At 42.6% G+C, this 13,964-nt stretch overlaps 1 protein-coding gene across 1 annotated transcript in view; it reads left to right on the forward strand.

The window, feature by feature from the left end:
* The window catches only part of FMN1 (formin 1), a 300,963-nt gene extending 287,250 nt beyond the window's left edge, over positions 1 to 13,713 (forward strand). Inside the window, 2 exon segments of the mRNA XM_027083792.1 lie at positions 7,791 to 7,875; positions 10,065 to 13,713. Coding sequence (XP_026939593.1) covers positions 7,791 to 7,875; positions 10,065 to 10,109 — 130 coding nt within the window. The 3' untranslated portion in view covers positions 10,110 to 13,713.
* The last annotated feature ends 251 nt before the right edge of the window (positions 13,714 to 13,964 follow it).

Below are 13,964 nucleotides of genomic sequence, written 5' to 3' on the forward strand. Positions count from 1 at the left end.
CCAGTGGTTTGAGGGAAATAAGACACCTATACAGTCCTAAGAGGAAAAGTTCCTACGTGCCGTAAGAGAGGCACAAAGTGTCCTTTCACTTGAGAAAAGAGCAATTACTTCTGACTAAGAGAGATGAAGGAAGCTTTCATGACTCTGGCACTTAAGCTGAGACTAGAAGAATGGGAAGAATTTGAACACATGGAAATGAGTAAGAAAGTCATTGAGGGGCTTCCCTGGTGGCGCAGTGGTTGAGAGTCCGCCTGCCGATGCAGGGGACACGGGTTTGTGCCCCGGTCCGGGAAGATCCCACATGCCGCGGAGCGGCTGGGCCCGTGAGCCATGGCCGCTGAGCCTGCGCGTCTGGAGCCTGTGCTCCGCAATGGGAGAGGCCACAACAGTGAAAGGCCCGCGTACTGGAAAAAAAAAAAAAAGTCATTGAGGGAACAGTAAGAGCGAGATGCAGGGGTGAGAAAGCCTTGGTAGAAAGAAGAGTGAGAAGTTTGGACAGGACAGGGAACACGTGGAGTGAGGTGAAGGAAAGGATGCTTGATAAGTAATCACAGATAATAAGTGTCTATAATTTTCATAGCAATTGTGTTATTTAGGTATGGTATTATTTCCACTTTCAAGGTGAAATTGAGTTGAGGCTCAGAAGGGTTAAGTGATTTGTCCAAGGACAGTATTGAACCAGATCTGGGTCTGAAAAGGTGAGACAGACCAGTAAACTAAGTTCGAAACGGGGAGTTTTGATTGCCAGAGTAAGGAATTTGGATCCTATAGTATAGTTCAAATCCAGCCCACAACTGGTTTTCGTAAATAAATTTCTTAGAACACGACGTTGCACTGCCCTTCATTTGTATATTTTTTAGGGCTCCTTTCACGCTACAACAGCAGCGTTGAGTAGTTCCAGAGACCATATGGCTCACAAAGTCTAGAATATTGACTCTCTGGCCCTTTATAGGAAACCTTTGCTACCCCAGCTGAAGTTGATTGGGAGTCACTGAGAGTTTTTGAGAAGGGAGGTGACATTCTTAAGAGTTAACACATTGATTATCGACACCATGTTCATCAGTAGGATGGATCAGAGGGAACTAGATCATTTCAAAGACTACTTCATTGTCTGGGTCCTCATCCCTGGGCTCCTGAACTATCACAGAAGCCTTCCAGCAAGTCTCCGGCCAAAACTTCGAAGCTTAGAGAGTCCAGGCGGGCAGCAAAAATGAGTGGTGTGTGCCGGGTATAAGAAAACCAGGTGTGCAAACAAGCTGGTAGATGGTGCCACTGGACAGCCTCGGGCTGAGGATAGGATGAGGAGTGATGGCAAGTGTTGCAGACTGAGGTGTTGCCGCACAGAAATGCCACTCAATGTTGCCACACTTTCCAGTTTTGTAAGGGAGGTGAGAACTTTGTATTCTTGTGTGAAGTCTCTGCATTACACACGGGAGCTCGCATTTATTTAAACCTCCTGTGGTTGATGGAAACTGAATTTACATTTGTTTAAACCCTCCAGAGGTCGATCACACTGCTGACCTCTACTTTGCAGTCTCTTCCCACATCATTACCAGAACACTGATGCTGGGTGAATTTAATGTGATCAACGACAGCAGCTTGCTGTAGCTTCTTCAGCAGGTATAGGACACTTTGCCCATGGTTTCTGAAGGACATTTGAGAGACAGGTGGACAGACAGATTGACTGACTGACTGACCACCCAGTCACCAGCCATCAATCTCTCGTCAGGTCAAAGCAGTTTTTAAGACCTGCCTATATGCTCCATCATAACAATGGACGTAACGTAGCCAGACTGTCAGAATATTTTAGCGTTTGTCTTTCATCAAGGGTAAGTTTCGTACTGTATGATACAAAAGCCATTGAGAAACAGCCTTGCCCGCCACAATTAGCTTTGCCCTCTAATGTTAAGGACATATAGAGAATCTCATGAGAATTTGCTCGTTTGTATCTTGCAGGATCAGTTTTGAGCACTGGTGATGTTGTATTCATTCAGGTGAGAGTCAGTGACTTTATATTTTCATGCACCTGAATGGACATGAATGTTTTCCCCCATAACCATTCTTGACGCCTGAATTTTTACAGTTTAGAGATTAATCACTTATAATTATTTATTCATTCATTAACTTACTATTTATGGTCATATACTCTATGCCATTTTACTGTGCAAAATGTGAAGGAAAGAAAGACAGTGAAGTCCTATATCTGCTTTTGAGAAGCTCCAGTCTAGTGTAAAAAGCAGGTGCGTAAAAATGTTCACAACACAGTGAAATAAATGAACCTTGGCAGGAGGTATGAACTCTATCCAACCAGATTTCTCGTTCTTTATGTCATAAATGTGCCTTGGAAATACAAGGTTGGAAAATGTTCCATTTTAATGATAAAATGACTTTAAATGTCCTAGAAAGTCTGAGACAGGACCAACCTCATCATTTATGGGGCTCCCCTTGTTCAAAAACTAAGAATTTCAAGGGACTTCCCTGGAGGTCCAGTGGTTAAGACTCTGTGCTTCCACCGCAGGTGCACTTCCACTGCAGGGTTCGATCCCTGGTCAGGGAACTAAGATCCTGCATACCATGCAGTGCGGCCAAAAATATATATATATATACATATACTAATAATTTCAAGACAGTGACGGGAGTGCATTAAACCAGGAAGCCCCACACGACCATGCAGGTTGAACACCCAAGCAGCCTCATGGCTCAGCACTTTCAAGAAATTCAAGTGAGCAGTACTTCAGGAAAGTAGAGGATTTTTTTTCGATTTTGTTCTCTAGGTCTCTATTTTTTCATAGCACGTATATGTGTGCCGGCTACTGTATCAAGGGCTAGGAACACACCAATAAAAATGATAGCCACCATCCCTACCCTCATGTATCTTACTGTCTAGCTGAGAGGTTTGTATGTGATAATTTTCGTTAACTGGTCCCATTATGTCTTAACTACATTCTCAGAGAAGTATTTAAATGGCCAGTGAGTCTTACTTTTTCTTTATACTTTTAAATATATAATATAAACTGAAAATATAATCTTCCTGTGTATAGATATATAATATTCCTATAAGGAACAAGTGTTATTTTGGTTATGAGAAAAGGTTAACATGAAAAATATATATTTATTCAGAAGTTCTATACTATTTGAAATTTAAATTTTACTTATGATACCTCCAAGGAACCTGGAAAAATGGGAGGAAGTAGATGGAATCTTCCTTTTGAAGTTGAAATGGTTTCTCGTATTTATTTGTTTGAAAAATTTATGTCATGCCTGCACCGAAGTGTAGCTTCTCGTTATGACTTTCAGAATCTGTGTTCAGATCAGAAAAATTGAGCTGAGTTCCCTTGGTTTGCTAAATCTCGGGGTAATAGCATTCGTTGATGTGGTTTGCCTTCAGGACACGTCTAAATGGTATTGCTACAACATAGTACTTAGCTAATAGCTCCATGTGTTTTATTTGTAGTCAGAAACTACTGTTGTGCATTCTTAAGGAGTAATCCTTTATATCCGTGATGGAAGGTTCCATAATTGTTATCCTTTATTGACCACTTGCTATATACCATGTATACTAGAGGTTTTACTAGATATATTAATTAATTTAATCCTCACAATAATACCACAGAGTTAATATTGTGTATATATATATATATATATATATATACACATATATATGTGCTATATATATCATTACCATTTTATATATAAGGAAACTGATAGTTGATTAACTTGCTCCAAGTTTTCTAGTAATTGGCAGAGTTGGAGTTAGAATCAAGCCTCGCTGATGCAGAAGCTACTTGCCACCAAGCTATGCTTTCTCCCAATCCTTGATGATTTTTCAAGAGTGCCCTGTGAGAGGGAGACATCATAATTGAATGAGAACATTTAGAGACGAGCAGGATGGAGTCACCAAGATCAGAATTGTCCCCGGAAGCCTGGGGTATGCATGGCAGCCTGTAGTCTGAGGGACAGCCACTGACCAGTAGGAAAAGGTTAGCAGTGCGGACAGGACCTTAGGTTGGCTCCCGGCCTCCACATCCCCGACCACCATCCCCCCAGATACTGAGAGAACATGGGAAGTGATCGCAGGGCTTCTGAGAAGTGAAATTGGGAATTGGGGGAGGCGATGCTGAGCCAGGAGTGTGGTAGAAGACCAACTCTGAAAGAAGAGACCAGAATTCTAAGGTGAAAAGGAACTACTTAAGCAAAAGATGACTCCCAAAAGTGCCCTAAAAGTTAGGGAGCCCAGAGAGAAATAGTAATTCCAAACCATTCCATTGGAATGTGGATTAAAGGGTCACTAATAAGTGCTCTCTCTGAAAACAAATCTTGCCGGAGAGACGCCAAGAAGAGTAGATGCTACAAGCTGTGGCCTCATTGACAGCACCATCATCTTGGTTTGCAGATTCCTTAGTAGTCAGTCTCCAATGTAGTCTGACCTGGCTGTGAACCTTCTAGCGCATTCCTTTCTTGTATGGGTATAGTCACAGTTACTGCTGCAAGCAGAAATGTTTAGTAGGTAGTGTGGTGTATACGCTCAGACCTATGCCCCTGTCCAGAAGTGCCCGTTCTCACGGCAGCTTCACAGATGTATTTCTTGGGTTTTATAAATCATTGCTCGTCTTTGTCTCACTTTTACTTCTTTTCTGATGCACAAGTCAGCATGTTGAATTCACTGAACTAACTTGTGCATGTGGGCAGGGAGATTGGATTATGAAGCGTGTGTTTCAAGCAAATTGTGCAAAATTAGATAAGTAAAGAGCTAAGGCACTCAGCCACTTCTTCAATATTAAGTGAGTATGTGATTAATATTGAGTGAAAGGTTTGTATTTGAGGCCCTGAAGAAAAAGCATGTTCTTTTTTTTTTAATGTCTGTGATTTGGTGGGTCTTTAAATATTTGGTATTTTTTAAAAAAAAAAAATATATATATATATATATATATATTTTTTTTTTTTGGCGGTACGCGGGCCTCTCACCGTTGCAGCCTCTCCCATTGCGGAACACAGGCTCCGGACGCGCAGGCTCAGCGGCCATGGCTCACGGGCCCAGCCGCTCCGCGGCATGTGGGATCTTCCCGGACCGGGGCACGAACCCGTGTCCCCTGAATCGGCAGGCGGACTCTCAACCACTGCACCACCAGGGAAGCCCTAAAAATATTTTTGAAGACATTTCTAAAATAAAGAAACATATTAAGGATAATTTAACACACCCATATTCCCACCACCTAGAATTGTTAACATTTTGCCACATATTCTTTAAGATTTTACAATTGAAAAATGAAGTATTATAGATAGAAATGAAATTCTAGTAGATATACTACCTCCCAATGTCATTCTCTTCTGTATTTCTAGTGATAACCTCTATCATGAAACTAGTATCTTTCCAGTCTGCATATAAATATAGATGTTTACATGTATGTTCATAGACACTGTGCAGGCATCTGTGAACAACACTGTTTCTTGGGCACTACTCCCCAATATATATGCAAGGTAGCATGTTGCATACACAGTAACGATAGTAGTGAACACATGTTGAGTGATTACACAGTGCCTAGAGCAGCACTTTCTCAGTCCTTTCAATGACTCTGCGTAGCCCACACTGTTGTTGTTATCCTCTTTTTTAGGTGCACAGAGAGGTCCCTTGCCCAGGGTCACACAGCTCATAAGTAGTGGGGCTGAGAATTCATCTCAGTCAGGTTCTGGAGCCGAGCACTTAACCATCAGGCTAGATGGCCTCTTCACTCTGTCACTCTGCAGAATTCATCACTCTCTCAATATCATGTTTCTGATATCCATAATTGGTGAATTCAGATCTAGTTTATTCCTTTTCACAGTTATACCATATTCCATTAAATGAATATAATATACAAGCATCATTGCACGGTGCTTAAGACCTGTAAAATACAAGTAGTGAAAGTTTCTATCTCACAGGGTTGTTGTGAGAATTAAATGGTTGAATTCAAATAAAGCAGGTAGAACAGGACCAGACATGCAGTAAGCACCCAATAAATGTTAGCTATTACTGTTTGCTCTTATCAGCTATCCGTCATCCTATTGAATCTGATCACTAGGTGGTTTTCAGTTTTTCGTTATTGCATATATTGTCACAGTGAAAGATGTGTCTAATTGTAAGTTTCTTTGGGGTATCTCCCTAGAAGAGGAATTGACAGCTCACAGGGTATGTATGTTTTCAGTTTCAGTTGATGCTGCCAAAGCCAGCTGTACCAACTTACAGGCCCTCCTACCCAGTTCGGCACTTCCCGTTTCCTCACGTCCCCAGTAACAGCTGATATTGCCTGGCTTTGATTCGCCTCTCTGATGGATAAGAAATATTACTTTGTTGAATTGATGAGCTGGATAAGAAATAATATCATGTTGTGGAACTGAATTTTTATAGCAGCTTTATTGAGATGATTCATACTGTAAAATGTACCCTTTTAAAGGTGTACAATTCTGTGGTTTTTCGGTATATTCACAAGGATGTGCAACCATCACTGCTACCTAGTTTTAGGAGAAACCCCTCACCCCTTAGCAGTCACACCCCTTCTCCCCTCCCCTCGGCACCTGGCACTGCTAATCTACTTTCTGTCTCTGTGGATTTCATATCAATGGAATCACATAACATGTGGATTTTTGTCACTGGCTGGCTTCTTCCATTTACCTTAATGTTTCTGAGGTTCACCCACGTTGTAGCGTGTATCAGCACTTCATTCCTTTTTATGGTTCAGTAATATTCCATTGTGTTAATACACCACATTTTGTTTATCCATCTAGCAGCTAATCTAAATTTGGGCTGTGTCTACTCTTGGCTGTTATAAATGATGCTGCTACAAACATTTACATATAAATTTTTGTCTGGACATACATTTTCATTTTCTTGGGTACACATATATTTATATACCTAGCAGTCGAATGGCTGGGTCACGTGGTAACTTTGTTTAACATTTTGGAAAGCTGCCAAACTCTTTTCCAAAGTGACTGGACCATTCTCCAGACCCATCAGCAATGTAGGAGGATTCCAACTTCTTCACATCCTCACCTCCAACACTTGTTACTGTCTTTCTTTTCAATTCCAGCCATCCCAGTGGCTGTGGAGTGATAATCTCATTGTGGTTTTGCTTTGTACTTCTCCGATGACTGATGATGTCGAGCAGCTTTTCATGTGCTTACGGGCCATTTGTATGTCTTTGGAGAAATGTCTAGTCAAATCCTTTGCCTGTTTTTTAAATTGGGTAACTTGTCTTTTTATTTGAGTTGTAAGAGTCCCTCATGTATTCTGAATGCAAGTCCTTTCTCAGACGTATGATTTACAGATATTTTTCCCATTCTGTGTGGGTTGTCTTTTCACTTAATGTGAACTGGTGAATTTTAATATTTGTAGTTTTCATATGTTTCTCCAAAATTTCACTTTTCAAAATTGTCTTCATCTTACCTACTGAGTGGACCACAAGCCAGAGAGCCTTGAAGTGTGTGCCCTGAGAGTACAGTGAATCCACCTAGTCTTCCGTAGATCAGAAACTCCTCCTGCACTGGTTGCAAAAGCAGAGACTTCCCCAAAGACATCTTGGTGAGCCTCTCAGCCAGCGAAGGAAATTCAGCTTTGATGACCCAGAAGAGTCACCTTCTCCAAGTTTGAATTTAGTAATGAAAAGCACTGAAAACCGTTCCTCATATTTTCAAACTGCTAATTGGCTAATTCAACAGCATTTGGATTTCTGTTTAACCTGACCTCTCTCTTCTTTCCTTTTTTCTTCTCCTTTCTTATCCTCCTCTCCCCTCCCCCCTCCCTGTTTCCATTTCAGATTGAAAATGGCTCAGGAATCAGTCAGCAAGTTGACAGCAGAGAAGAAAGTGGAGACAAAGAAAATTAACCCCACGGCTAGTCTGGTGAGATGCATTTTTCATTCACAACCTCAAGATTTTTCATTATAACTGAGGCGCAGCCAGTAGTGGGTCGGAATTTAAAGGATAAAACTCAGAGGAATGAGTAGTATCCAGATTCTCAGTTCCCCTCCCAGAGTAGCATATGGGTAAGAAAGAATATAAGGGAGGACAGAGTGAGGAACAAACACTGCCTCGAGCGCTCAAGTAGTCACTTGCCATTTCACACCCTTCCGCGCCGCACCCCGCCCCGCGCCATGATCCCTCTCATCTCAAAGGACTGCTCTCCTGAAATGTTTAAGTATTCTCACCCTCACCAATTCCTTCTCCCTGTTAAGGAAAGGGGCAGGGATGATCCTCTTTCGAGAGTTCGTAAAACTGAGATGCAGAAAGATACAGCTTACCTAGGATCACTTCACAAATGGACAGCCAGAACCAGAACGAGACTCTGGGTCCCCCGACAGCTCTCCCTGGGCTAGAAGCTAAGCAGGCTAGTCTGTCTTCCTAGCTGCGAGGGGAAACTGTCGTCCTCCACAGTCCCATTTTCAGTAAGGATCACAAGGAATCTCTGTGTTCCAGCTGGAAAAGCTAAATGGGTTAGGAACCCATTTAGATGTAGAGATTCAAATCCCAGATCAGCCACTCACTAATTGTAAAACCTTAGTGAAGTTACTTTGCTTCTTTATTCTCCACTAGTGCTTTTTTGCCGGCTGCTTTAAATCCTTTGACCATCTAAGTGCGGTATAAGTTAAAAGTGAGGTCATTTCTATTGACTGACCATGATGTTCTCATCACAACCCCATCAGCAGCTCAATGAATGTTGAGTGAAGTCGATGAGTGAGAAATGGGAAAGTCAGGGCCATACAGCTGGGTCAGGGACAGCCATGGTTAGCTCACAGAGCTCCTACCTGAATGGACACATCCTCTGTGCCCATTTGACCATGCGTTTGTGGTGCTCATTTGTGCATGATCTTCTGTTGGCAGTGGGTTCAACTCTTATTTCTGTCTTCCTCCCTCATTAGACACTGCCCTTTTCCCCAGGCCTCTTATTTGGGCCTCTATCCTAACTTTTACAGCCAAGCCTTATTTTCAGGGGCAGAGAGAATGGACTCAGGCCTGTAGACAAAGGGGAAACAGTGGGTGGACCGTGGCATTCTTTTATTGGTGACCTCCATGAGAGTACGCTCTCAGCTGTGATCCTCTGCTCCTTGGGGTGGTTTGTTCTGTCGCCTGTTTGTTTTGGTGGAAATTAGGGAAGAGCTCATAAACTGATTCCTGATTCAAGTTCACAAGTCAGGCATGGTATCCAAACAGGATGGGTGTTTAAAAATTATCTTAAGTTTACATCTAGGCCAATTTAGTAATCCACTGCATTTTCACATCTCCTAGATCACAAGAAGCTTAGGACCTGTTCTCAAAGGGCATCTCTCTGCACCTGCTCTTTGCAAAGGACTGTACTTGTTCCGTCTCTTTTTTAGCCTTCTATTTGTCCACCTTGAAGGCCAGACACACCCATGTGTCTTACTGTGCTTAATATATTTACTTCTAAGTCCTAGAAACAGTGAGGGTCTGTGTTTCTGTTCTGTGTACTCTTGTTTATCTTGCCATCAGACTTTCATGTCCTTCCTCATTAGAAGGCTGTCCCTGGGAAGGAAGCTCAGGAAGAACGGAGCAGAGTATCCTTGGCAAAATGGGAGCTTCTGCCATTCTGCAGAGACTAAATCTCGTCATCCTCCATTTTGCATAGCCTCTGTTCAGTCCTGCCAAGTTGGTCACATGCAGACATGCCTGACTTGGAAAGAGTGATTTTTCATATCTAGACTTCCTAGAAACTATTTCTTGAGCATTCCCTAATGGGAGGAGTCTTTGAGTAACACTACGAAGTTAGGACCTTTGTCACAGAAGATGCGAACAGAACGGAACAGCCTGGCATTGTAAAGGCCGGTGTTTTAGATGGATATAGTTGGTTGATTAGCTGGTTACTTATTTTGTGTGTTTGTGAGGTGATAGGGTGGGAAGGGTAGGAAACTGAGGGTTTCTAGGAAAAAGGATAGAAATCCTCTCATTTCTAGGGCATTTGGTACAACTCTATTTGGCATTCTAGACTGACATTTGAGAAATGTACCAAAATTTCAGAAAGATGAAAATTTTTAAAAAGGAGTTGTACTAAACTCGATTTTTTTCTCAAACAACAGAAAGAAAGACTGCGTCAAAAGGAAGCCAGTGTGAGCACCAACTAACACAGAGACACAGGAGAACAGTGACGGTGAGACGTAGTACTCTGCATGATCCTTTGTAACACCAGTGTTGCAAGAAGTTCTCGAAAGCTATGTCACTAAATGTTTATTTTGCTCATCTCTTTCTGAGCACCCCGTGCCTTCTTAAAGAAGTCCCTTGTTAAGCCATAGGAACAATGAAAAACTGCTGAAGAAGTATTTGCTAACTGTTTCTTCTAGAGGTCCAAAGTTCGCTCTGTTATGAGACCAGAAGAATTACCAAGATTTTCCAATTTTTTTTTAAAAGCAGAGATTTCAAGCTTTCTAACCCAAACCTGATGTATATAAACTTGTGACAGAAGAAGAAAAGGATGTTTTGTGACAGTTGCCTTGAGCAGGTTCAAGCCTTGGTCTTTACATCCTGCTGGTTTGATTATTGATCTTAATTTTGATCCTATTGCAGCAAGATCCTGGGCACCCTTCTCGCCAAAAATGTTGAAACTTACCAAAACTACTTTAAGAGGTCCAAGACTATTTATTTCCCACACTCGAAAAACGGTTATTTTTTCATTGTTTTTTTTAATGTAACAGAACAGAAAATGGAATTATACATGGATGGAGGAGGGGGTTAAATAGCCGTAAACTTCATCCTGGAGAACAAATTAGGATACAGGGAGTTGGCATCAGCCATTTAGTGAGACCCATTCTTTTGTTTTCATATCAGTTCATTGGGGTTTCCTGGACCACTAGGGATTCTCCACCCCTTCTGTCCCAGAAGAAACTGTGATACCTGAGTGGGGACAGATTTGAGGTCAAAGCACCTGCTTGGACAAGTGACCCAGTATCACTCAGAGCACATCTCACACCTCAAATCATCTATGCGTGGATAACACCTTGGTAACCTACAGCTGAGCTGTACACCGTGTTCTGGGACCGGATGTGGCTGGACCTCTCCCACCAACCCCAGGAGGCAGTTTCTAGACAGGAGAGCAGATGCTACTTGCAGCCCTTTTATCATGACCTTGACCGACAGGCATGTGACGTATGGTGAAGCAGGGGTTTTTTAACGTCAAAAAACAAACAAACAAACAAAAAAAAAACAAACTAAGGGCAGAAAAAGAGTTCTTTACATCAAAATGGGAAGAAGGTGATTACATTGATATTGAACTTTGAGTGGAATATCCTACGCAGGCAGCTTTTTCTGACCCTGGAAGCCCATGCGACCACTGCCTCCTGAGTCACAGGGAAAACAAATTGGACCTCTCTCCTAACATTTCTTCCTTAAGCCACCACTCTTCTAGTCTATCTTGTGAGGACAGAAGAGAGGAGCCTTGGGGTGAACTGAGATGAAGATCAAAGCCTATCAGGTTTCAGCCTTGAAAGGAGAGAGGCCCAAGTTTTCTCCTCCAATTGGTGGAGGACCGTCTAATGAGCAGAAACTTTAAAACCCTTCCCCATCCGCCTGCCACGTGTGGCCTGCCCCTTGCCCCCCCATCTTCCCAGGGGCCTGAGTGTCTACCCAGGACATGCCTGCTAGTCATCAGCCCCCTCAGGGACCCCATAATAGATTCGGCCAATTAAAGCAGCACCATAGTCTAATAGAATGCCCGTTCGGGGAATCAAGGTTGCACAATCAGGATCAAATCAAGTCATGAAGCCATATTCATGCAGGTGCTAATCACCTTTTCTAACAGTTCAGAGGAAAGGAATATAATAATATGGTTTGGGTTTTTTCCCCAAAAAATAGAAGGATGAGACAAGCAAACTAGCAGAGCAGGTAAGAACTTACATGATTAAAAGAAGTTGCTTGTGAGCGAGCTTATCATACTGCTTTCCTAGATTGTTTCTCTTCATTTTCACTTAATGGTGAAGACGACCTAAGGAATTCCTCGATTTCAAACAAATTCTACTTACAGCTACCCTGTGCTCTGTGACAGGCCTTCTAGTATTATCATACAAAAGAAAAAGCACCTGTTTTGCCCGTGCCTTGGGAATCAACTTTGAGTTTAGTGAGAAGAACAGAAGTCTAGATCCTTAATAATGGCTCCTTAAAGACTTGATGGGAGAGAACGGCAGGAGGCTCTCCGTGGGGTCCCTGTAGCCCACTTCAGGTCTCTACGTAGGATGCTCACAAGAAAATCACTGGAGGGAAGCAGGACTGTGGCTTTATAACCCTATAAAAACATTGCTCTCAGGGAACCAGTGCTGAAGAATAATGAATGGAAACACTGAATTTGAGAGTTAGACAAATGCAGCCCAGGTTGGATTTCATCCTAGTGGACAGACTAGAAATTTGGCAGTCAAATACCTATTTCTAAAGAGCAGCGTTTGCCCACCTCTGTTGGGGAAACCTAGTGAGTCCAATGTAGTGATACTGTATCACTACACTAGGCAGGATCCCCATTATTCTCTCCCAGTTTGCATCCTGCATTAGGTATCTGGACACCCTTCCCACGTCCACACGTGGACTGCATTGTGACAGCACCCTCATTTCTAACTTGACTTCATGCTCGGTAAAGGTTCACAAGAGTGTGTTCAAGGTGGGCCATCTAAAACAACCTGGAGGCCCTGAGAACAGTCCATCCAAAATGCAGTTGAGATTGTATTAACTCCAACAGGTGTCGCCAAACTTTTCATGGAGAAGTAGTAGTTGGGGTACCACTTAGCAGAGTGGGCACTTCTGGCTGCTCTAAGCATAGCCCTGACTGCACTAGAGGGACAGTGGCCAGTATTTCTACTCTGCGTTTAACCAGACACTCACACCTGACCTACTAGTCAGACTCGGAGAAACCTTAACTTACAACAACATCCTCTCTTCCTAGCCAAGCTGCATTAAATCCAAGGACACAGCAGATAGCAGTTCAGATTCCTGCATGAGTAACTGGCATGATCATCGAGCACACAAGTATATCATATATGACACGAAAGCATGATATAAACACGTTAGTTAAAAACATAGGCCTGTGAGGTATCAATAGTCAAGTGAGGAGAAGGTGTGCTATACGGTGTTTTAACCCAAGAAGAGGCAACTTATGGGAGGGGGTGTGGTGAAGGGAAGAGGTGGCCAAGAAGAAATGGATGATGTGTTGATGGTCGAGGCCCAGGGGTCACAGGTGACGGACCTGCTGCCCAACAGTTACCTTTTGAATCTTTGGTTGTTGTCTGTGATACCTCTTTAAACATTCATTGCAACTACCTAGGAACTATGAAGAGAGAAGGTCTGAAATCTGGGAAGTAGAATAAGGAAATCCAGTGGTGCTCTTCCATCTTTAAATGTTCTAGCCGAAACAAATTGGCAACATCGTTGAGGAACTGAATGCCAGATTGGGTGCTGGTCTCTGACCCCCTCTTCTTTCCGGTAAGAACAGTAGAAGCTGCACGCCTGCTCAGCCTCCCTTAGGCACCTCCTTTTCTCATAAGTACTAAAAGGAAAGGCATTTCCCTAAATGATAAACTCCTATGCTGCTGGTGGAGAACCCAGAAGAACTAAAGGAAGGAATAAAACTCTTTGGTGGTATTGGAAACCTCCAGCAACATGAAGAAGTCATTGGTATAGTCCTTCCAACACCATGATTGGACATAGCAAAAGAGACGTAAGTGTATTTTTAGTAAAGATTTGCTTGTTGGACTGGGATTGCGCATCTCTCTCTAGATTATACCACTTGTATGGAGGAATTTTCATTTTACTTCTGTTCTTGCTTTCTTGGACATCATATTTTCTCATTTCTATTTCTGCTTCTTTCTTGCCTGGTATCACTGACACAGATCATTGCATACACTGGCACAGCAAACAGCACGCAGATGGCCAGTGTAGAAAGGGGAATTAGCAGTACAGACCTGCGGGCTCTTTTCCAGTAACCAGACTGTAACGTTGACATG

This window comes from Aethalodelphis obliquidens, unplaced genomic scaffold (assembly GCF_003676395.1).
Source record: "Aethalodelphis obliquidens isolate GAN/ISIS:26980383/991018 unplaced genomic scaffold, ASM367639v1 scaffold51, whole genome shotgun sequence".
NCBI classification, from domain to species: domain Eukaryota; kingdom Metazoa; phylum Chordata; class Mammalia; order Artiodactyla; family Delphinidae; genus Aethalodelphis; species Aethalodelphis obliquidens.